The following is a 25,727-nucleotide window of genomic DNA, read 5'->3' on the forward strand; positions in this document are numbered from 1 at the left end:
TTCTTAACCACCAGACACCAGGGAAGTCCTGGTATAAATTATTTTAATCACACATGTGACTGCCCATCTTGGACTTTGAAGATTCCTAAAGTCAGAAACCCTGTCTTATTCATCTTTTCTGAATTTCACGTGTTGTTCACATACACAATCACTGTACATATTTGTAATACGTATAATATATAATATGTGAGTGCTGAGTCACTTCAGTCCAGTCATTTCTGATTCTTTGTGACCCTACGGACCGTAGCCCACCAGAAATATATATTTTATTCTTAGTTTAATAATTTAGAACATATGCTAAGTAAAACATGAAAATTTTCCTTTACCACTTCCCTTCATAATCTCCCCAGGAGTGACTACTATTGACAGTTTTCTTTGTTCTCTTCTAGAGTTTTTCTACTATCATATAAGCAGATGTATGTATACGTGCGTGTGTATATTGTGTGATTGTGTGTGTGTGTGTATGCATTTTTGTACATATAAATTAAATCACATTCCAGATGAAGTGTTTTTTTCCATGTAATGATGGTATCTTGGAGATTGTTTCCTATTAGCACGTACAGATCGCCTTTTTTATTGAGATATAATTCACACATAAAATTTACCCTTTTAAAGTATACAATTAAGTGGCTTTTAGTATATTCACAGACTCACAGATAGCGAATACAAAGAAGTGATTACCAGAGAGAAACGGGGAGTGGTGAATTAAGGATATAGGACTAAGAGATAGAACTACTATGTATAAAACAGATAAGCAGGACTTCGTTGGTGATCTAGTGGCTAAGGCTGCACTTCCAAGGCAAGGGGCCTCGGCTCAATCCCTGGTCAGGGAACTAAATGCCACAACTAAGAGTTCACACGCACAGTGAAGATCTTCAGTCTTTCATGCTGCATCTAAGACCCAGTACAGCCAAAATAAATAAACAAAAACAGATAAACAGCATGGACGTATTACATAGCACAGGGAATTATGACCATTATCTCATAATAATCTTTAGTGGAGGATAATCTGTAAAAATACTGAGTCACAATGTTGCATACCTAAAATTAATATTATAAATCAACTATATTTCAGTTTTTTTAAATATAAATAAGAGTATTTTGCAGAGCAAAAAACAATAATAATAAATCAGCCAGGATTATGTGTTAATATCCTAAAATATATAGTATGAGGAATATTCTAGAATCTTGATGATCTAGAACAGGGAGCTAGCAACTTAAGATTTTGGTCTTAACGTCAAGAATATAAGCTCTAAATGTATATAGTTCTGTGACTGCAAAGCAAAGTTCATAAGATCCCAGACATGAGTTCTCTGATACATGTGTTTCCACAGGTCCCCTACTTCAGCAGAGCTTGGCAGTGTGTGGTTCAGATACCACTACTTTCAGGTATTTTTCTGTCCCCTGAAATGTTGACAGTAGCATTTTATAGTTTTGTATATAGACACATTATTGGGTTTGTTTTGGTTTCTTTGTGTGTGTGGTTTTTTTTTTTTTTTTATTAGTGTGGACCATTTTTAAAGTCTTTCTTGAATTTGTTACAATATTGCTTCTGCTTTTTATGTTTTGGGTTTTTGGCCACAAGGCCTGCAAGGATCTTAGCTCCCCAACCAGGGTTCAAACCTGTGTCGCCTGCATTGAAAGGCAAAGTCTTAACCGGTGGACCCCCAGGGAGGTTCCTAAACACGTGATTGTTGCTTTTTATTTTCAGCCTCTTGTCCTTTAAGCCCCAGTCAGCTGTCAGATTGTTGTGAGAGTCTCATTGCTGTTCTAGAGTAAGTAAAATATTTTTCCTACCCCCCAAATCAAATTCGTTACTTATAAAATTCCTTTCTAATAAACGTACCTTATGAGTAATGCCTTTTTCCTAGGAAGTTAAGCACACCACTTGATTGAAAATAAAATATCTCTATTTTTATAGTGTCTACTTTCTTTGTGCAGTGCAGCTAATGAACTTATATTCAGTACGCATTCTCTAAAATTTGTACCTAGTTTTAATGTAAATATAGAATACCTTTTGTGACTACTGTAAATCATATAGTTACATCATAGATTTTTAGTCTTCTAAGTATTTGTTGCTCGACATGTATAGACTTGAATCCGACAGGTTATTAACTAATTAATGTGCTCTCTTGAAGATGTCCGGTTTCAGATGACCTCGACATGATCAGAGTGGCCAGACAATATGTCCAGTTAGAGCTTCCGGCTTTTGCATTAGCGTGTCTAATGCTCATGCCCCACTCAGAAAAAAGGCACCAGGAAATAAAGGTATCTGACAAATTACTCATCTGGGGCTGCCAAGGAGATGGAAGGTCTCACATTGCATGTCCCCTGCCAAAGATTGCACTTTCTTCTCTCAAACCTGTAAAGCATGAGTAGGATAGAAGGTTTGTGTTGGGGTCTAGTGGGAGATATGACTGAAAGATAGATGAAGGCTCATCTTAGAAAGCCTTAAGAGGAGTTTGGACCTTATTCTCTATCAGTAGGAAACAGTGAATTTTCCTGCAAATGCAAAGTGAAATGCTCAGGTGGTGTTTAGAGGGAAGTAATCCACTTGGGCTTGATCAGAAGAGAGAGGGAGCAAGAAGTAAAACTCCTAAGAAGCTCTTGCATTTGGATAGAAATTCATCTCACCTGATGCACATACAACAGCCTCGTGACTAGGCCAGGGAAGCTTGAGGGGGTGAGTGCCCAAAGGAGGGTGGTGGCAACAAAAACAAACCAGAGGAAGATGGCTTGTGTGCAGCTTGACTTGGTGATTAGTCGCGGAAAATAGAAAAGTCAGGTTGTGTGTGGGTGTCTGACAAAGGCACTTGAGCATTCTGAGGACAGAACTTTTAAAAATAGCTCCCATCCCCTTTATACTATAGAATAAATAGAACAAAGCATTTTGAACTGTTTTACAACGATTTCCCCATGGGTAGATAAGCCAGTTCATAAAGATCTACATAAAATGAACACACATATTTTTTATTTGTCACATGCTCTACTCGTTTTTTCATTTTTTTTCCAAAGCCATCTGTGCCTGTCCTTGACTTTGTTCTCTTTTGACTAGTCTTCAACTCATCTGTTGATGCTTTTCAGAGTTTTAGTATTTAAATAGATTCCTTCTGGCACTTAGGATGACAAAATGTTTATTAAACAGCTCTTTGCCGTTGAAATAGGTATTTGTAAAATGCTTTTTCCTTTCTTTAGTAATTTTGTTGTTGTTATAGAGGTGGTCTTTTTTCTGTACTAGATACGCTTTAAGATATTTCAAATGTAAATATGAAAACCTTCCAGGTTTGACAGAAATTAGTAGTGATTATACTTTTCTATTAATTATATTTTGATTTTTTTTTTTTCCTCCAGAATTTTCTGGGCTCGTGTGACCCTCAGATCATTTTACAGCAATTAGAGGAACATATGAATACTGGCCAGTTGGCAGGGTTTTCACATCAAGTAAGTGGCAGTTTCCTCTCCCTTTTGTTATGAAAAATTTGTTATTAGGAGGTAATCAATTTTCCCCAAACCAAGATTAAGCTGAAAGCTCACCATTTCCATCTGTTTGTTAATGTATACAATTATGTCACTTTCATTAAAGCCTCAGTAAATTTTTAAAAGTCAGAGACCCTGGGTGTCCTGTCTACTTCTGTGCACAGTGGAAAATCTGTATCCTTCAATGCTTGTCACTGTGAACAGATTTTCCTCAAAAAAAATCCTGAAGTGCTTAACAACAACAACTTTTAATTTATTCACTGTATGCTGAAATGGGCCAAAGCAGTACCCCCCACCCCCAGCGCACTCCCTCAAAAGGAAGGCTTAGTCACAATGCAGTGATAATTTAACATCTAATTGTCAGAAATGCTTTGATATTGAAGGAGACAGCGTGGCATTTAACACATTTTGAATATGATGATACCTGTTATTCTATAGATTAGAAGTCTGGTGCTGAAAAATATCATAGATAAGAAGGAGTTTGGGATTTTGGCAAAGACAAAATACTTCCCAGTGTTGAAATCACACATGATGAATACCAACAACATCACTGAACTCGTAAACTATTTGGCAGATGAGTTAAGGTAAGTTGATAAAATTTTTTTAAAAACAACTTAATGTAAAAAAAACAATTTAATGTAGAATATCCTAAAATTTATCTTTACTTTGGAGGAAGATATCAGATAATTATAAAGCTATTTGGTTGTAATTAAAGCTCTGAATAATAAACTGTAGCATCACTACATTATGCATACCATACTGCTAACACATACTCAGAAGTAGCTGTTTTGTAACCCAGTCTCTTGGAACATGAACTTAGAATCAGACAATTACTCAAGCTGCCTGAAATCCCAAAATAGGCATCTCACAGTCCTGCTCTAAAACCCAACATTACAACTTTACTCCTTAGACACTTGACTAGAGGCATCGACAACTGGATATAACATCATTTTTGCTAAGCTTATCTAATTTTCCAGTACCCACAAGTTTAGAAATAGTATCCCTTGGGATGGTGTTGGGAGCAGATTTGGAAATTAAAAAGAAGGGCAAAATGAGTTGGCACTGAAAAAAGAGAAAGCTCAGTCAGGACTGAAATGTTTCCAGATCCATCCCTACGTTTGTTTGGTCTAACTGTGCTGATCCCTGGGAAGTGTCTCTTTCTCAGTAGCATGCCATGGATTTCTTTTTCTTTTCTTTTTTAAATTTTTATTTCTTTTTTTATTTGGCTGTACCGGGTCTTAGTTGCAGCTGCTGCTGCTACTGCTAAGTCGCTTCAGTCGTGTCCGACTCTGTGCGACCCCGTAGACGGCAGCCCACCAGGCTCCTGCGTCCATGGGATTCTCCAGGCAAGAGTACTGGAGTGGGGTGCCATTGCCTTCTCCATTAGTTGCAGCATACAGGATCTTTAGCTGTGGCATGCGGAGTCAGCATGTGGGATCTTAGTTCCCTTTCCAGGGATCAAACCCTGGTCCCCTGCATTGGGAGCATGGAGTCTAAGCCACTGGATCACCAGGGAAGTCCCATACCGTGGATCTCTTTCTGCTTGTTTACCACCTGTGATCCAGCCATAATTACAGGTTGTCATTTATCAACAAGTAATATTTTTTGCAGTAGCGTTGATATGTACACTACGCTGCACATGCTTTAGGTGTGTCATGCGATAAATCTTGATGTACGCCTGTGAAGCCGCTGCCATAGTCAAGACGGCAGACCTGCATATCACCCCCACATTTTCCTCATGCCCTTCTCCTTCTCTTTGGTTTCATAGTTTAGATGACGCGTCAGTCTTTATAACTGAATATTACAAGCATTGTGGGAAGCCCATACCACCAGGCACCACTCCCTGTGAAACTCGGAAGGTAAATCTGGCCCAAGTTACTGGGTTTTAACCTGACACCATTTCTATTTCTAGGGTCTTGATATTGAGCCAGCCTGTTCTGAAGATAAATGTATTTTTATGTGCAACTGCCTATATTTTCACACTTCACTTTCTGTTTGTTTGTTTGTTTGTTTTGTTTTGTTTTTTTGCCAGGTGAAAGTGAAAATTTCTTTTTTTTTTTTTTAATTTAAATTTTATTTTATTTTTAAACTTTACATAATTGTATTAGTTTTGCCAAATATCAAAATGAATCCGCCACAGGTACACATGTGTTCCCCATCCTGAACCCTCCTCCCTCCTCCCTCCCCATACCATCCCTCTGGGTCGTCCCAGTACACTTCACATTTTGTATGACAGAGTCCCAGACTCAGAATCAAGAGGCCTTGGTTCCACTCTCATTTGTGCCAGGAAGCAGCCGTGTGGCTTCAGGCCAGTTGCTATACCTGAGTGGCCTGCAGTTTTCAGATCTGGCCCTCCCAGCCTCTCAGGTGCTCTCAAGAATCACGACTCCTTGTGGAGTCTTGTTTTTAATACAGGAGCAGGTGACAAACCAAGTTTATTGTATTTACTTATTTGGCTGCACCTTGAAGCTTGCGGGATCTTAGTTCCCCACCGAGGGGCTGAACCCCGGGCCCACAGCAGTGCAAGGGCAAAGTCCTAACCACTGGGCCACCAAACTAAATTTCAAAGCACATTGGTTAATGTTGTGCTGGAGTTTCCATTGCTTTTATTTCTTTTTCTTTAATTAGCTTAGACATACATGTCCAGTATAGAAAAACAAAAATCTGGAGGAGAAAAAAATAATAACAAAAAAACTGAACACTTGAAATCTCAGTAACCAGAGATAAGATCACTGTTTACATGTTCGTGTGCATTCTTCCAAATGCTTTTGTGTATAAAAACCACACATAAATCATTATTACTCTTGTTCTGAACTTAAGTATAAGGTAAAATTTTTCATTTTGGTCGTGTTTTGGTAGTTTTAGTAAACACAGTTAGGTTATTGTGGTTTTTTCTTCCCTTGGTCCAGATCAAGCATATTAAAATATTTAGCCTACATTTTGTTAACATCCATTAGTAACTTCTTTCGTTCATTTCCAGTCTATTGTGATCAATGGCATAAGATTACCTTTTTCAAAAAGGGAGAGTATTGATTCAGGAGACAAGTTTGTGGCCCTTAAAATGTATCTGTTTTTCTCTGATCATAATTGTCTAAAGTGCAAAATAACCTCATACATAGATTTTTAGCAATATAGTTGTCTTTTCTGTAGTTTGTCAAACAATTTTCTATTTGAAACACTGACACTCATAAAAATGCTTGTGTTTCTTCCCATTTAGATGTTTAATGGATCCTAATAGATCAAAGTTTTTTCAAGAAGAACAAGAAGTTTGGAATCTGTTAATAACTGACACTATGTATTACAGTTTTTAAATTGTGCAATCTGTGTGCAATAGCTGTTGTCAAATATTCCCCGAGAAGTAATAACTAAGATGCTTAGTAACAGCAGAACTGCCTCATAAACAACTCATGTCCCAAATTAATAAATCTTTTCCTTGCCAGTTATGTGCATAACTTGTAGAGACTCTCAGTTTTTTTGTACTCTATATGAAGAAAAGTATTTTGCTCTCCCAATAAGTAAAGCAACTGCTTACATCCTTTTCTTCCTATGTAAATAAGAATATCAGTCTCTCTTTTTTTTTTTAAGTCTTTATTGAACTTGTCACACTATTGTTTCTGTTTTATCTTTTGGTTTCTTGGCCACAAGGCATGTGGGATCTTAGCTTCCCAACCAGGGATCAAACCTGTGTCATCTGCATAGGAAGGTGAAGTCTAACCACTGGACCATCAGAGAAGTCCCAGAATATCAGTCTTTTTAACTGATAGTCATTCGAGTAAATATGTCTATCTATCATCTTTGCTGCCGTGCGTATCCATCAGTGGCCAGCCAGATGTACAGAAACCACTCTGGATAGTTGAAGTGGAGAAGGATTGAGTGTCAGGAACTGATTACAAAGGTGTCAAGAGGACTGAAAGGCAAAAGGGAGATGAAGAAGGGGCACCGGAGAAGCTGAAGGGAAGGGGCTATTAGCCTAACATCAGAACCTACCTTTGGGGACTTGCCTGGCGGTCCAGTGGTGAAGACTCAGTGCTTCCCATGCAGGGGGCTCGGCTTCCATCCTTGATCCGGGAGCTAAGATCCCGCAGCAGCACATAAAGTGGGAAAAAAAAGAAGCTGCTTTGGCTCTGAGCCGGGGGTGCCGCTGTTCCAGAGACTGAGCCTCCTCCCCCGGCACTGCTGCCCCTGCAGCCCTTGGTTATCCTCCGCTCGTGCTGCACTGCCAAGCCCCCTCCAGTAGGGGGAAAAAAACAGCAGCATTTTGCTTTCAGCAACCTTCTAATTCCAGTGCCTGTGCCAAGAAATGACAGAGCTAAACAGAAGCCATCTGGCAAGGAGCCTGAGAGATGAAGGCTGCAGGAAGGAAGCTGGCTGGAAGGGCTGCGTGAAGCTGCAAACCTTCAGCAGTACCCAGCACACAGAAATGTTAATCACACCTCTTTTGGTTCTACTTGTGAATAAACTGAAGCTGATAATACTAGAATTCATTTGCCTTTGTTTGGCTTGTTGAGAAAAATATTTCTGTATAGGAAAGTCAACGTAATATGATTAAAAACATGGGTTTTGGGTAAATAACAAGTCTGGGTTTGACCCCCCTGGTACCATCACCTACTGTGATTTCCAAAGGTCTTCACGAAACCCTATTCCTACCAGAAATAGACGTCTCCTTTACTGCATCCTCCCAAAAGGTGGGCAGTTTTTCTTTTTAAAACTTTTTGCTAATTTGATCAGTGAAAATAATGTCTGGGTATTTACGTTTGTATTTCTTTAGCATCTATGTGATTAATCCTTAAGAAAACTGTAATTATAAGGCTGAGCTCACAAGTAGAGCCTGTGATTGTTATCCTTGGGCATGAATGTGCAAGGAACAAAAGGGTCATGTGGTGGCACCAGAACTTAACAAATGGAAATGACCGTTTCCACTTCATCAGCAGTCCCCAACCTTTTTGGCACCAGGGACCGGTTTTGTAGAAGATAGTTTTTCCACAAATGGGGGTTGGGGGGCCGGGGGTGGTTTCGGGATGATTCAAGCATGTTACATTAATTGTGCACTTTATTATTATGACATTGTGATGTATAATGAAATAGTTACATAGCTTATTATAATGCAGAGTCAGTGAGGGCCTGGAGCTTGTTTTCTTGCGCTCAAGCAGTAATGCGAGCAATAGGGAGTGGAGGTAAATACAGATGAAGCTCCACTTGCTTGCCCGCTGCTCACCTCCTGCTATGTGGCCCAGTTCTTAACAGGGCACCTACCGGTACTGGTCCATGGCCCAGGGGGCTGGGGACGCCTGCACTTCCTGGATTCAAGCTGGGCTAAAAAGGATTTTTTTCTCCGTCTTAACACTGGTTTCATTGTTCAGAGTAAAATTCTGGATGTCAACTAGATTTATTGTAGTGATCACTTCATCAAATATACAAATGTTGAGTTATATACACCTGAAACTATTATTACATGCCAGTTATCCCTCAATACAATAAAATAATTTTAGATTAGGAATCATATCAAATAAATTGGTGGAAGATGAATAGACATGCACATAAGTTCTGATAGGTGGCAGGTTAGCTTTTTTTTTTTTTTAAGATTATTCTATTTTTCGGCTGTGGTGGGTCTGCGTTGCTGCCTTTGGGCTTTCTATAGTTGAGGCGAGCAGGGTCTGCTCTTCATTGCAGTGTTTAGGCGTCTCACTGCAGTGGCTTCTCCTGTTGAGGAGCACAGGCTCTAGGCACACAGGCTCAGTAGTTGTCATGCAGGGGCTTAGTTACTCCTCAGCATGTGGAATCTTCCAAGACCAGGGATCAAACCCCCGTGGCCGTCGCATCTTCAGGCGGTTTCTTAACCACTAGGCCACCAGGTGAGCCCGCAGGTTAGCTTTTAATATGCCAATGAAGTGGGTTTTTGCTATATAAATATATTTGAATTTAAGTTCTTACACATAATTAGGATCTTTTTTGTTATGATATTTATTGTATTTTTATTAGCCATGACCATTATTTTTATTTCCCACTTGTCTCCATACAGCCATTCTCCATCCCCTTCCCTAAGCATATTCTAAAAACTCAGGCTCAGTAGTTGTGGCTCATGGGCCTGAGAGCTCATGGGCTCAGTAGTTGCAGTGCACAGGCTTAATTGCTCCGAAGCACGTGGAATTCTCCCAGACCAAGGATCGAACCCGTGTCCCCCATACTGGCAGGCGGATTTATCCACTTTACCACCAGGCATGTCAATAGACAAAGATCTTGATGAAATTTAAACATTTTATATTCTGGGACTTCCTGGTGGTCCAGTGATTAAGACTCCATGCTTCCACTGCAGGGGGCGCTGGTTTGGTGCCTAGTCGGGGACTTAAGATCCCCACATGCCCATGTAGCACTGCCCAAAAAATTATATTTTAAGACAAGAAAAATTGAAACAAAACTTTATCTGCTTGTGTTGGCCTCCTCCCTCCCCTCCTTTATGCATCCTGTGTCTGCATTATGCACTAACCAGACCTACCCTGTGGCAGAAATACCCGCTCAGCCATAAAACCCAATTTTTCTTCTTCTGGCACTAGCTGTGTAACTAGAAGATACCATTCCTTTCTCAGTCCTATAAAGTGTCATGATGACCCACCACTGACATTGTATGTGCAGATATCTTCAGTGAGTGCTATGTAAAATGCCAATATATTGGTTTCCTTACAATGATTGGTTCAGTACAGACTGGTCAGATGACCTGGGAAGATACTGGGCCACACCTAATGGAAGTTTTTAGCTTAAATACTTATGACCTTATTGATGTTACTAGCTATATTACATGTTTTCTGCCTAATTCACAAGATTATTGTTTCTTGCATGGCCAAATGCGTGACTCGTCCTCAGATAAAATGAATGACTTTGAGGTGATGGATAATATTGTTCTATAAGATCAATGTTTGTAATAGTGTAGCTCTAGATATGGAAAGAAGCAACAGGAAAGAGCCATTTTCTAGACCATAGCAGACCAGTAAGACAGGTAGTCCAGAGGCCTTTGGTTATAGCTAATAGGGCCTAGTCCAGTAATGTGTGTGTGTGTGTGTGTGTGTGTGTGTGTGCGTGCTCAGTCATGTCTAACTGTGACCACATGGACTGTAGCCTGCCAGACTCCTCTGTCTATGGAATTCTCCAGGCAAGAATATTGGAGTGGGTTGTCATTTCCTTCTCCAAGTCCAGTAATAACACCCCCCCGCCCCCTAAAAAAGAAAGGCCCATCAATGAAATCCACCCCTGACCTGGAAATGAACATTCCTAGCATTGTGGGCAATGGCAACCCACTCCAGTCCTCTTGCCTGGAAAATCCCATGGGTGGAGGAGCCTGGTAGGCTGCAGTCCATGGGGTCGCAAGAGTCAGACACGACTGAGCGACTTCATTTTCACTTTTCACTTTCATGTATTGGAGAAGGCAATGGCAACCCACTCCAGTGTTCTTGCCTGGAGAATCCCAGGGACGGGGGAGCCTGGTGGGCTGCCGTCTTTGGGGTCACACAGAGTCGGACACGACTGAAGCGACTTAGCAGCAGCAGCATCGTGGGATAAATTGGTCACAAAATACCTCCCAAACCTTGATTGCAATTAAGACTGAAAGAAAGGAGTTATAAAATGAATGATGCCTACCATCCAGTTCTACAAAAATCAAGTCATTAACTGCTGTAGTCACTGACCTACAACACACCCTGAAAGGAATTCAGGGCGAAGATCAAGCTGAGGCACTTTGTGCTCTGGGAAAAGCAGAACTGGCCCTCAGATTGTTAGATATTTTCAGGAGAGAATTTTGTAAACCCAGTTTCTTGCATCTTCCTGTACTTGGAAAGGCACCAAACCCACTATGGTTTCTGTTCCTGTAACTAACCTCAACCTTCTACCAATATGTCTGATAGATTTCATGTCCCCCTTCACTGAAATCACATTGGAATAGTCCTCAGAGCTGTCTGAGTCACCGTCTCCCAACCTATAATCCTTAGATTGGTTGGAGTAAAAGTTTTCATTTCTTTCTTACACTATTGATTTTTTTCATCAATACTCTCTAGGAAGATTTTCTATTAAAAAAAAGGTTCTCCTTTAAGACTTCCCTGGCAGTTCAATGGTTAACAGTTCTCTCAGTAGATCTACCAGGAAAAGGCACCCCTCTTTGGAGGGTCGCATTCTTTTTTCTTAATCTGGCTGCACCAGGTCTTCGTTATGGCATGCAGGATCTTTAGTTGCAGCATGTGAACTCTTAGCGATGTAGTTCCCTGACAGGGGTGGAACCTAGGCCCCTGCATTTGGAGCACAGAGTCCTAGCCATTGTACCACCAGGGAAGTCCAGGGTCACATTTTTTAAAGCACAGTGTTTAAAAACTGGATCTCAGTTGCAGCCCAGTATTTCCTGCCCATATACACCAGGACTTACAAGTGGATCCAGTCTACCTGCCTTTCTAGCCTCAATGTTCCCACTCTTCCCTTTTCTCTGGCCAGCCTCTCCCCTTCCCCAGTCACTTACTAGGCCATAACCATATTTACTTCCTTCCCAAAACTATTAAAAGTTACCTTTGTCACCTTCTCTATTGATCATCTCATTATTCATTAATTTGTCTCCAAACCTTAGAACTGTGCCTCATGTAGGAGACTTTTAATATGTTTGTATGAGATAAGTAAATTTTGGCTACCCATTTTTCAGGGTAAAATTCCTTCCTTGAATGTTTCATGGTCACATGCACATATGAAGGCACCTCATTACACATAACAAAAAGAGAAATTTAGCAACAACTAAATAAGTAAAGACACTATATTTAATTTTCGTGACTCATGCACAGTCTTTCATCATCTCTAGCTTTGCATGAAGTGCCAATCCTTTGACTAGTTGGAGTAAAGAATCTAATTAGTGGGGCACTCTGCTTGCCCTTCTTAAGGATGGAAAAGCTGGTCTGACAAGATGGAAGATATTCAGTCTTTGTACTGTTTCTTCTGGGGCCCAGAGATTTGGAATCTACTTGCTGTGCTTATGTAAGCACATTGGCTCCCTCCCCTGGGTAGTTTTTGACAGAGCTTTAAGTAAGAGAATAAGACCAAAGAGTTTGGGTGAACGCGTCTGTCCAGATGGGAGTAACCAAGTAAGCACACAGATGTGCTTAAGATAACCAACGGGTTCTTTTTAGTTGTTGAATTCTGGTGCCCTAGATATAATAGGCTAGTGGTCCCCCAACTTTTCTATGGCATGCCCTTCAGTTAAAACGTATGAATATGTACTCCCAATGTATATTCCTTTAGTAGAGATTTTGAAAAGAGGAAATATGAACACATTCAGTATCTTCTAATAACCTATCATGGGAAAAAACCTAAAGCTATATACCTGAAACTAACACAATATTGTAAGTCAACTATAGTTAAATTTTAAAAAAGAAGACAAAAAGGGACTTCCCTACTGATCCAGTGGCTAAGACTCCTCACTCCCAATGCAGGGGGCCTAGGTTTGATTCCTGGTCAGGGAACTAGATCTTGTGTGTCACAACTAAGGCCCAACACAGCCAAAAAAAGAAATATTTTTTAAAAGAAAAATAAAAAATTGAGATTTTAATACTTTCTGCCTATATCCAATGGATTGTCCTGCACACTCCATGTTGGAAACCTCTGGCATAGACAACTTTACTTTGCAATACTCTTTTAATATTGAGGTGTAATTTACATATGATAAAGCACACAAATCAAAGTTGGGTTACCTTTTCCCTGTGTCTACAGCTGTACAATGATAATCCTTATCAAAATGTAGAATATTCTAACACCCCAGAAGACTACCTGGTGCCCCCTCCTAGATAGAGCATATTTCCCCCATTAATAACCATTGTTCTGACCTCTACCATCATAGATTATTAGTTTGACCTGGTTTTGAACCTTCTTCAAGTGGACTGTTACAGCATCTACTCTCGAGTCTGACTTCATTCCTCAGCATTTTAAGAGTCACCTATATTATTTTGTATAGCAATATCAGTAGTTCATTCTTTTCCATCCTTGTATCATATTGTATTAATGTACCTTAATTTATCTATTCTTTTTTTTTTTTTTTTGGCCAGACAGCATGTGGGATCTTAGTTCCCCAACCAGGGATCAAACCCGGTCCCCCTGCATTGGAAGCTTGGAGTCTTAGCCACTGGACTGCCAGGGACATCCCTACCCATTCTACTTGCTTTTTTCTTGTTTGTGCTGGGTCTTCATAGCCGTGCGTGGGCTTTCTCTGGTTGTGGTGAGCAGGGGCTACTCTTCACTGAAGTGCACAGGCTTCTCATTTCATGGCTTTTAAGGAAACGGCAGCCCACTCCAGTATTCTTGCCTGGAGAATCCCATGGACAGAGGACCTGGCAGGCTATAGTCCATGGGGTCGCAAGAGTCAGACATGACTTATCGACTAAACCTTGTTGTAAAACACAGGCTCTAGGCTCACAGGCTTCAGTAGTTGCAACGTGTAGACTCCAGGATGCATAGGCTTCCATAGTTGCAGCATGCAGGCTCAGCAGCTGCAGCTCTTGGACTCCAGAGCACAGGCTCGGTAGTTGTGGCACACGGGCTTGGTTGCTCCATGGCATGTGGGATCTTCCCGGACCAGGGATCAAACCAGTATCTCCTGAACTGGCAGGTGGATTGTTATCCAGTGTACCACTAGGAAAGTTCCCCATTCTACTCCTGACATATATCTGGGTTATTACCAGTTTTTGACAATGATGAATGAAGCTGCTCTGAGCACTCCTGTACATGTCTTTGATGGACAGAAGCCCTCATTGAGAGTTTCCCTAATGGCTAGAGAGTAACCCCCACTTGCCACAACTAGAGAAAAGCCCATGCAGCAACGAAGACCCAGCACAGCCAAAAAATAAATAACATTAAAAAAAGAAGAAGAAGAACACTCACTGATTGTGGGTGTGTTTCCGGGAGTGGAAGTGCTTTAGTAAACATTGCCAAACAGTCTTGCCAAAGTAGTTATACCATCTACACTCCCTCCAGCCATGTGTGAGAGATTACCCCACATCCATGACAAGACTTTGAATCATCAGTCCTTTTAATTTTATTATTTTTATGTATTTTTAAAATTTGTATTGGAGTTTAGTTGATTTACATTGTTGAGTTAGTTTCAGGTGTACAGCAATGTGTTTCAGTTATACATATGTGCATATTCATTTTTTTCAGATTCTTTTCTCATATACGGTATCAAAGATATTGAATAGAGTTCCCTGAGGTATACAGTAGGTCCTTGTTGATTATCTATCTTATATATAGTAATGTGTATAGGTTAATCTCAAGCTCCTGATTTATCCCTCTCCTCCCCATTTTCCCTTTGGTAACCAGAAGTTTGGTTTTGATATCTGCTAAGTCTGTTTCTGTTTTGTAAATAAGCTCATTTGTATCATTTTTAAAAATTAGATTCCACATATGGTATCATATATTTTTATTTCTCTGTCTGACTTACTTCACTCCGTATGATAATCTCTAAGTCATCCAGTTTGCTACAAATGGCATTATTTTGTTCTTTTTTATGGTTGAGTAGTATTCCATTGTGTATCTGTACCACATCTTTATCCATTCATTTGTTGATTGGCATTTAGGTTGCTTCTGTGTCTTGGCTGTTGTAAATAGTGCTGCAATGGACACTGGGGAGCATGTATATCAGTCCTTTTAATTTTAGCCATCCTGGTGGGAGACCTTACAATACTCTTGATGAAGTGGGAGAAAATGCCAGGACAAACATCTTGTCTTCCAATCTGGTTTATCTCCTCTCGCTTTTCCACTTGGGATTTATGGATGAGTTAAATACACAGTGTATCTGTACATCTCAGAGTCCAGTGGCCATCATTCTATATGATCTCAACTGGGAAGCATGACAAGATTCTAAATCTGAACTCACAACAGCTAAGTCTTACCATAAACTTTAGAAAAGATTAAAGAGCTACTCAGTGGGTTTTTGTTTTCTTTCTGGCACTCTTTAAACATCCCAAAGCAACCAGAAAACAAGGGTTTGTGCTTTTCGAACAACCAAGGCTTAGTGTTTTTCAGAGGGAGTAAAGACATTCCTAGAGCAATTTCTCATTTTGAATTCTCCTTCCGACATCCATAGGACCAAAGAATACAACCTCTAAACTGACTTTCCCTTGGTAAGTAGTCCTACAGCTTGAGAAAAAAAGGCTTTTTTGAGATATGGTTCACATACCATACAATTCACCTATTTAAAGTGTACAATCCAGCGCTTTTGAGTACATCACAAATATATACAACTCTCACTACAGGCTTCCCTGGTGGCTCAGATGGTAAAGAATCTGCCTGCAATGTGGGAGACCTGGCTTCAACCCCTGGGTTGGGAAGATTTCCTGAAAGAGGACATGGCAACCAACTCTAGTATTCTTGCCTGGAGAATCCCCATGGACAGAGGAGCCTGGTGGGCTACAATCCATGGGGTTGCAGAGTTGGACATGGCTGAGCAACTAAGCACACATATCACCAGCCAATTGTTGAACATTTTCATCACCTCTAAAAGAAACTGCATACCCTTTAGCTATCATCTCCCTATCCCCCTTCCCAATCCACACCTCCCAACCAACTGCTAATCTATCCTATGGGTTTGCCTCTTCTGGACATGTGAATATGTAAATAGAATCATATAATATGTGGCCTTTGCAACCACAAGCTTCAGTCATGTTGTAGCAGATGTATCAGTACTTTATTCCTTTTTATGGTGGAATAATATTCCATTGCATAGATAGGTCATGCATGCCTGCTAAGTCGCTTCAGTTGTGTCTGACTCTTTGTGACCCTATGGACAGTAGCCTGCCAGGCTCCTCTGTCCATGGGATTCTCTAGGCAAGAATACTGGTGTGGGTTGCCATGCAATCTCCTCCAGGGGGTCTTCCTGACCCAGGGATCAAACCTGCCTCTCTTACATCTCCTGCATTGGCAGGCGGATTCTTTACCACTAGTGCCACCCGGGAAGCCATGTAGATAGACCATACTTAGTTTATCCATTGATGGAAATTTGGGTTGTTTCCACCTTTTGGCTATTATAAAACTACTGCTATATTCTGTAGCTTTTTAGTCACCTTGATGCTTTTAGGGGCTTTTGTTGTTGTTATTTTCAATATGTACACATATTGACTTACTCATCCTTAAGATATCAGTTAAGACTCTGTGATCAAGAAAAAATCAAAATATGCATAGAAACGAATGCAAATGAAAACACAACAACCCAAAACCTCTGGGATTCAGTAAAAGCTGTGCTAAGGGGAAGGTTCATAGCAATACAAGCTTACCTCAAGAAACAATAGAAAAATCAAATAAATAATCTAACTTTATACCTAAAGCAACTAGAAAAAGAAGAAGAATCCCAGGGTTAGTAGAAGGACAGAAATCATAAAAATTAGGGCAGAAATAAATGAAAAAGAAACCAAGGAGACTATAGCAAAAATCAGCAAAACTAAAAGCTGGTTCTTTTAGGAGATAAATAAAATAGACAAACCATTAGCCAAACTCATCAAGAAAAAAAGGGAGAAGAATCAAATCAACAAAATTAGAAATGAAAATGGAGAAAACACAACAGACAACACAGAAATACAAAGGATCATAAGAGACTACTATCAGCAACTATATGCCAATAAAATGGACAACTTGGAAGAAATGGATGAATTCTTAGAAAAGTATAACCTTCCAAAACTGAACCAGGAAGAAATAGAAAATCTTAACAGACCCATCACAAACATGGAAATTGAAACTGTAATAAAAAATCTTCCAACAAAAAAAGCCCAGGACCAGATGGCTTCACGGGTGAATTCTACCAAAAATTTAGAGAAGAGCTAACACCTATCCTACTCAAACTCTTCCAGAAAATTGCAGAGGAAGGTAAACTGCCAAACTCATTCTATGAGGCCACCATCACCCTAATACCAAAACCAGACAAAGATGCCACAAAAAAAGAAATCAGGCCAATATCACTGATGAACATAGATGCAAAAATCCTTAACAAAATTCTAGCAAACAGAATCCAACAACATATTAAAAAGATCATACATCATGACCAAGTGGCTTTGTCACAGGGATGCAAGGATTCTTTAGTATTTGCAAATCAGTTAATGTGGTGTGATACACCACATTAACAAATTGAAAGATAAAAAACATATGACTATCTCAATAGATGCAGAGAAAGCCTTTGACAAAATTGAACATCCATTTATGATAAAAAGCCCTCCAGAAAGCAGGCATAGAAGGAACATACCTCAACATAATAAAAGCCATATATGATAAACCCACAGCAAACATTATCCTCAGTAGTGAAAATTGAAAGCATGTCCCCTAAAGTCAGGAAAAAGACAAGGGTGCCCACTCTCACCACTACCATTCAACATAGTTTTGGAAGTTTTAGCCACAGCAATCAGAAAAGAAAAAGAAATAAAAGGAATCCAGATTGGAAAAGAAGTAAAACTCACTGTTTGCAGATGAGATGATCCTTTACATAGAAAACCCTAAAGACACCACCAGAAATTTACTAGAGCTAACCAATGACTATAGTAAATTTGCAGGATATAAAATTAACACATGGAAATTCCTTGCATTTCTATACACTAATAATGAGAAAACAGAGAAATTAAGGGAACAATTCCATTCACCATTGCAACAAAAAGAATAAAATAGGAATAAATCTACCTAAAGAAACAAAATACCTATATATAGAAAACTATAAAACACTGCTGAAAGAAATCAAAGGTGACACAAATAGATGGAGAAATATACCATGTTCATGGATTGGAAGAATCAATATAGTGAAAATGAGAATACTACCCAAAGCAATCTATAGATTCAGTGCAATCCCTATCAAGCTGCCAGCATTATTTTTCAGAGAACTAGAACAAATAATTTCACAATTTGTATGAAAATACAAAAAACCTCGAACAGCCAAAGCAATCTTGAGAAAGAAGAATGGAACTGGAGGAATCAACCTACCTGACTTCAGAGTATACTACAAAGCTACAGTGATTAAGACAGTATGGTACTGGCACAAAGACAGAAATATAGATCAATGGAACAAAATAGAAAGCCCAGAGATAAATCTATACACCTATGGACACCTTATCTTTGACAAAGGACACAAGCTTTACAATAGAGAAATGACAATCTCTTTAACAAGTAGTGCTAGGAAAACTGGTCAACCACTTATAAAAGAATGAAACTAGAACACTTTCTAACACCATACACAAAAATAAAATGGATTAAAGATCTAAATGTAAGACCAGAAACTATAAAACTTCTAGAGGAAAACATAGACAAAACTCTCTCTGATATAAATCACAGCAGGATCCTCTATGACCCACCTCCCAGAGTAATGGAAATAAAAGCAAAAATAAACAAATGGGACCTAATTAAAAGCTTTTGCACAACGAAGGAAACTATAAGCAAGGTGAAAAGACAGCCTTCAGAATAGGAGAAAATAATGGCAAATGAAGCAACTGACAGATAATTAATCTCAAAAATATACAAGCAGTTCATGCAGCTCAATTCCAGAAAAATAAACGACCCAATCAAAAAATGGACCAAAGACCTAAACAGACATTTCTCCAAAGAAGACATACAAATGGCTAACAAACACATGAAAAGATGCTCAACATCACTCATTATCAGAGAAATGCAAATTAAAACCATGAGGTACCATCTCACGCCAATCAGAATGGCTGCTATCAAAAAGTCTACAAACAATAAATGCTGGAGAGGGTGTGGAGAAAAGGGAACCCTCTTACACTGTTGGTGGGAATGCAAATTAGTACAGGCACTATGGAGAACAGTGTGGAGATTCCTTAAAAAACTGGAAACAGAACTCCCATACGACCCAGCAATCCCACTGCTGGGCATACACACCAAGGAAACCAGAATTGAAAGAGACACGTGTACCCCAATGTTCATCACAGCATTGTTTACAGTAGCTAGAACATGGAAGCAACCTAGATGTCCATCAGCAGACAAATGGATAAGAAAGTTGTGGTACATATACACAATGGAATACTACTCAGCTAGTAAAAAGAATGCATTTGGATCGGTTCTAAAGAGGTGGATGAGACTGGAGCCTATTATACAGAGTGAAGTAAGTCAGAAAAACACCAATACAGTATATTAATGCATACATATGGAATTTAGAAAGATGGTAATGATGACCCTATATACAAGACAGCAAAAGAGACACAGATGTAAAGAACAGACTTTTGGATTCTGGGGGAGAAGGCGAGGGTGGGATGATTTGAGAGAATAGCACTGAAACATGTACATTACCCTATGTGAAATAGATAGTCTAGGTTTGATGCATGAGACAGGGTGCTCAGGGCCAGTGCACTAGGATGACCCTGAGGGATGGGACTGGGGACACATGTACACCCATGGCCGATTCATGTCAATATATGGCAAAAACCACTACAATATTGTAAAGTAATTAGCCTCCAATTAAAATTAATTAATTAAAAAAAGATAAGACTGTGATCAGGGAACTTCCCTGGTGGTCCAGGGACTGGGACTTGAGTTCCCAATGCAGGGGGTCAGGGTGTGATCCCTGGTCAAAGAACTAGATCCCACATGCCACAACTAAGACCTGGTGCAGCCAAATAAATAAATATTTTTTAAAATATATGAACAGATTTTTTTCCACTCCCACTCTTATCTCTGGCAGCAATTCTCTACACATACCATGGTATTTCAAGCCTTTGCTCTCATCCCCTCTTTGCCTAGCTAACTCCCACTCATTTTTATTTTATTATTATTGTTTTTACTTTCTGGTCACACCTTGAGACATGTGGGATCTTTCGTTCTCCAACCAGGGATTGAACCTGCACCCCTGCAATGGAAGTGTGGAGTCTTAACCACTGGACCGCCAGGGAAGTCCTCTTACTCATTCTTTATTCTGTGATGTTTACTCAGTATCCAAGTTCACTGGAACTCCTTCAGAGAATATCTTGTTTATATGACTATGCATCTATGTATGAAGTGTTAGGATATTCCTTGCATTCAAATAAATAATACGATGAACCAGGAGAAATGGCATGTCACCAGGACTATTGCCCACTTTTTTTTTTCCAACGTTCTTTATATAGACTTGGTTTTTTAAGTCTACAGAGGATGTTACTCATTACCCATACTCTGTTTCATACCTCAAAAGAAGAAGTGGTAATTTACAAAATTTCTTCCTCTTCTTTCCACCTCGTAATATCACATGCCCTGTGATTGGTGATTTTTTTGATCATATGGAGCCAGAATATCTAGGAAAACTTTTGTCATCAAATGATATGAATGCATATGCTGGTGCTTCGATCTCTCTTTCTAAGATGACTCTTAACCAGCCACAGTATACAACATTGATTGTAATAGTTCAATCATACATAGGTTTGCCATGTAAAGATAAGAATTCTGGGGACTACCCTGATGGTCCTGTGGTTAGGACTCCACACTCTCACTGACAAGGGCCCAGGTTCAATCCTTGGTCAGGGAACTAAGATCCCACAATCTTTAGTGGGATCTTAGTTCCCTCTTTAGTGGGATCTTAGTTCCCATAATCTTTTACAGTGTTGTCCCCCACCTAAAAAAAGAAAAAAAAAAAAGAATTCTACCTGCTAGTATATTAATGGGTGGCCTTTTCTCGGCAAGTTCCATGCTTTTGGTTCAACCTAGATTACTGGTGGGATTTTTCTATATTTTCATTTTTATTTCTGGGCTTAGCAAGAATAAAAAGAAAATGTGAGTGGTGAGGGTTGAATGGAAGAGGGAAAGGAAGAAAGAACCAGAAGGATGAAAGCCAGTGGCCAAGCTATACCATCACATCATCTTTATCGAGCCTGCTTAGTTAGGTCTCTCGAAAGGCATCGAGAGAATACTCAAGTTTCTCTCCAATTTGCCCCTAATATCTCTATATTCATTTTCTAGGGCTGCCATACCCAATGATCACTAACTGGGTGCATCAGAAACCTATTCTTTCACAGTCCTGGAGGGCCAGAGGTCCAAAATAAAAGTGTCAGCAGGACCACACTCCCTCCAAAGTCTCTAATGGAAAATCCTTCCTTATCTCTTGCAGTTTTGGTGGTGCTAGGTCTTCTTTGGCTTTGGCAGCATCACTCCAGTGTCTGTCTCCATTGTTGCATGGCCCTCACTACGTGTCTCTCTGTCCTTTTATTTTACTTGTTTTATTTGGGCCTAACTGTGGCTTGTGAGACCTCAGTTCCACAACCAGTGCCCCTGGCAGTGAAAGTATCGAGTCCTAACCACTGCACTGCCAGGGAATTCCCCTTTTTTGTCTTTCATAAGGACACTTGTCATTGGATTTAGGGCCTATCCTGTTCTGTAGGATCTTATCTTAATCCTGACCTTAATTACAAATGCAAAGACACCATTTCCAAGGAAGGTCACGTTCTGAGGTTCCAGGTGGACATGAATATTGTGGTGGGGAGACTATTCAACCCACTCCAAACTCCTCCTTCAAATTCTACTGCTTCTGCCTTTGGATATAGTATATACACCTTGAAGTGACAGTGGGCTGTCTACTTTGCTACTAATAAGAAACAGTTGTCTTACAAATTTAGCAGAAGTAAACTAATGTACTGGGGGCCTTCCTGGTGGCTCAGACAGTAGAGAATCTGCCTGCAATGCAGGAGACGTGGGATTGATCCCTGGGTCAGGAAGATGGTCTGAAGAAGGGAATGGATATCCACTCTGGTATTCTTGCCTGGAGAATCCTATGGTCAGAGGAGCCTGGTGGGCTACAGTCCATGGGGTTGCAAAACACTGGACATGACTGACCAACTAACACACACACAAACTAACATACAGAAGAGTATGGAAATTGCAATGGATTTTTCACAAAGACAACATACCCATGTAGTGAAACACTCAAATCAAGACATAGAACATTCCCAGTATAGATTAGGAAAAATATTCTTTCTTTTTTTTCCATTAAAGAAAAAATTTTAATTGTGGTAAAACACAACAAAATATACCATCTTAACCATTTTAAAGTATACAGTTCAGGGACTTCCCTGGTGGTCCAGTGGTTGAGAATTCACCTTGCAATGCAGGGGACTCAGGTTTGATCCCTGGTGGGGGAACTAAGATCCCACATACATTGGAGCTACTGAGTCTGCAAGCCACAACTAGAGAGTCGGAGCGTTGCAATGAAATATTCCCACATGACGCAACAAAGATACCATGTACTGTAACTAAGACTGGAGGCAGCCAAATAAACATTAAAAATAAATAAACTATACAATTCAGCGGCCTTAAATACATTCACATTGTTGGGCAACCATCCCCACCATCCAGTTTCAGAATTTTCTCTCATGTGAACTAAAGCTCTGTCCCCATTACTCAATAATTCCCCATTTCCGCAGCCCCTGGTAACCACAATTTTACTTCTGTCTCTCTGAATTTGACTACTCTAGGGACCTCATGAAAGTGGAATCATACAGTATTTGTTGCTTTGTGACTGGCTTATTTCACTCAACATAATGTCCTCTGGGTTCATCCATGTTGTAACAAGTCAGAATTTCCTTCCTTTTAGGGCTGAGTACTATAGGACCCATATTCTTCTGAAAGGTGATGAAAACCTCCTCTGGATTTTAATGGCCAAGTCTTTGCTTATTTTCATCCCTGATTCTAATTGGTAAATGATGTATGTTTCATTTATGTTTTCCTCTTTGGTGATTATAGAGTTCAGGTTTTCAGGGGTTTAAACCAGAACCTAGAGCCGATCTCATGTGCATTTTAAGGATCTCATTGAATTTATAGAAAAGCTAAAAGAATCAATGGCATCACTGACTCTATGGACATGAGTTTGAGTAAGCTCCGGGACTTGGTGATGGACTGGGAAGCCTGGTGTGCTGCAGTCCATGGGGTCGCAAAGAGTCAGACACAACTGAGCAACTGAACTGAACTGAAAAGAATCAACAGCTTTCAAAAGTGGATGCATGGGTGCTGAGTTGCTTCAGTCATGTCCAACTCTTTGTCACCCTATAGACCATAGCCTCTATCCATGGCTCCATCCCGTGGCTCCTCTGTCTGTGGGATTCTCTAGGCAAAAATAGTGGAGTGGATTGCCATGCCCTCCTCCAGGGGATCTTCCCAACTCAGGGATCAAACCCGTGTCTCTTACGTCTCTTGCATTGGCAGGTGGGTTCTTTACCACTAGCGCCATCTGGGAAGCCCTCAAAAGTAGAAACAAGTAACCCAAAGGGCAAGTCTCAAAACAAAATTTTTCATTCCTCTTTCCTTTCCCTTTCTTTGCAGTTGGCTCCTAGGCAGAGCCCAAAGGACCTTGGCGGTGGTTTAACCCTCACCCTTCCGCCCATCTGAAAGTCAGCGGGAGTCTGTGCTTTGTTTCCTTTTATTTAAGCACACTCACTCATTGTTTTGGAAATACCTCACATTCCAGGCAATTCAAGACTTTTGGAATAAACAAGTCATCTCTTAAGAGATAAGACCCATTGAACAAACGAATCCCTAGCTGAATGGGAAAAACGAAACAACCAAGATGTGGAGACTGAGGGGAAGTTCATTCTGTATCTTTGTTAGAGATTCTCAGAGGGATAGTCTAAACTCACTTCCATCATGGCTAAGGCCCTGCTGCATTCACAGACAAATGCAGCACCTTAATTAGCATGGGCCAGGACCTAGCTCCTTTAATCCATCAACTGGGAAACAGGTTTTTACTGTAGGCGATTTAAGTCATTTATTTTCATAGTTTATGCATTACACAATGACTTAGGACTAAGTGCCAAGAAGTATATAGTAAGAGCAAGATCAAATCCAACCACACTTCAAGTATTAATCTCTAAGGGGGATGTATGTGTATCTTAGTTGTTCAGTCGTGTCCAGTTCTTTTGCAGCCCTGCAGACTGTAGCTCTCCAGGCTCCTCTGTCCATGGAATTCTCCAGACAAGAATACTGGAGTGGGTTTCCATTCCCTTCTCCAGGGGCTCTTCCCAACCCGGGAATCAAACCTGGGTCTCCTGCATTGCAGGAAGATTCTTCACTCTCTGAGCCATTGGGGAAGCCCTTTTAATCTCTAATACTAGCCTTTATATGCCCTTATAAAAGCCCACCCAGTTGCATTATCCTTTTCCTGAAAGCTTTCTATCTGTGGAGTAAAGCAGGAAACATACAGGGTTGTGTATGGTCGGGCCACTCAAGATGGCTGACCTCTTGCTCTTTGTCCATCTCTTGCCTGACGAGCACCTGCTTCACTTAAACTCTACACACAGGACTGGCCTTCCTACATACCTGCCCCAGCTGTTGATTGTTCTCATTAAAATGCTGCAGGAAGGAGGACCCCTTCCAGGTTCCTAAAGTGGGCTCTTGTCTAACTCTCAGAAATGAATTGTCTGGGGAGACTTATGTGCTGACAAAGCAGGAGATTTTATTGAGAAGGGGGCACCCAGGTGGAGAGCAGGAGGGCAAGGGAACCCAGGAGGACTGCTCTGCCACCTGGCTCGCAGTCTTGGGTTTTATGGTGATGTGAATAATTTCTGGGTTGTCCCTGGCCAATCACTCTGACTCAGGTTTCTTCCTGGTGGTGCAGGCATGGCTCAGCCAAGATGGATTCCAGCGAGAAGGATTCTGGGAGGTGGTGGGACACACGGCGTCTCTTTTTGACTTTTCCCAAATTCTTCCAGTTTGTGGTAACTTGTTAGTTCCGTGTTCCTTACCGTATTCCTCCTGTCATAAAATAACTCATGAAAATGGTTAGTATTGGTGCCTGGCAAGAGTGGGCAGTTTCAGTCACTGTTTCCTTTAACAAAAGGGGCGGTGAGGGGCGTGTCTCTCTGCCGGTTTCCCTGGTAACTAGTGAACTCTTCTGACCTCAATTCCCCTACAACTGGCAATCTCCCCTCCCTCTCAGGAGCAAAGACTGTCACCATGTCCTGCCCGCCGTCCACTGCACATGGTGGGATGTTGTTCCAGGACCGTGCTTCAGACATGTAAGTTCCCTCATCCATTAAACCGTGGATGTCTCTTTTGCTGACTCTGGGCTCTTGAAACTGGGGAAGCACAGGCCTTATTGACCTGTGGAGAGCAGTCCAACAGGTGGCCATTCCAGAACTTTCCAGAACCACAGAAAAGTGAGGGAAAAGGCATGGAGAGGGATCCACTTATCTTCCTCTGCTTTCCCCCAGTCACAGCCTAGTGATGCAAAAGGTCAACTTGACTTTGAAGCGAAAAGTGCTCACCTTTACCATGTAGAATTGACATTTCACACATCTGCAGTG

General features: G+C 40.5%; 1 protein-coding gene across 2 annotated transcripts in view; it reads left to right on the top strand.

Annotated features, from left to right (window-relative positions):
• Positions 1-6,920, top strand: part of KNTC1 (kinetochore associated 1) — a 69,544-nt gene extending 62,624 nt beyond the window's left edge. For both annotated transcript variants that reach the window (XM_006047195.4, XM_006047194.4), the window contains exons 58-64: positions 1,335-1,389; positions 1,712-1,775; positions 2,139-2,268; positions 3,352-3,441; positions 3,916-4,061; positions 5,246-5,336; positions 6,695-6,920. In XM_006047195.4, coding sequence (XP_006047257.4) covers positions 1,335-1,389; positions 1,712-1,775; positions 2,139-2,268; positions 3,352-3,441; positions 3,916-4,061; positions 5,246-5,336; positions 6,695-6,712 — 594 coding nt within the window. In that variant the 3' untranslated portion in view covers positions 6,713-6,920. The remainder of the gene's footprint in view (positions 1-1,334; positions 1,390-1,711; positions 1,776-2,138; positions 2,269-3,351; positions 3,442-3,915; positions 4,062-5,245; positions 5,337-6,694) is intronic.
• Positions 6,921-25,727: the final 18,807 nt, after the last annotated feature.

The sequence above is a fragment of the Bubalus bubalis genome, chromosome 17 (assembly GCF_019923935.1).
Source record: "Bubalus bubalis isolate 160015118507 breed Murrah chromosome 17, NDDB_SH_1, whole genome shotgun sequence".
In the NCBI taxonomy this organism is placed as follows: Eukaryota; Metazoa; Chordata; class Mammalia; order Artiodactyla; family Bovidae; genus Bubalus; species Bubalus bubalis.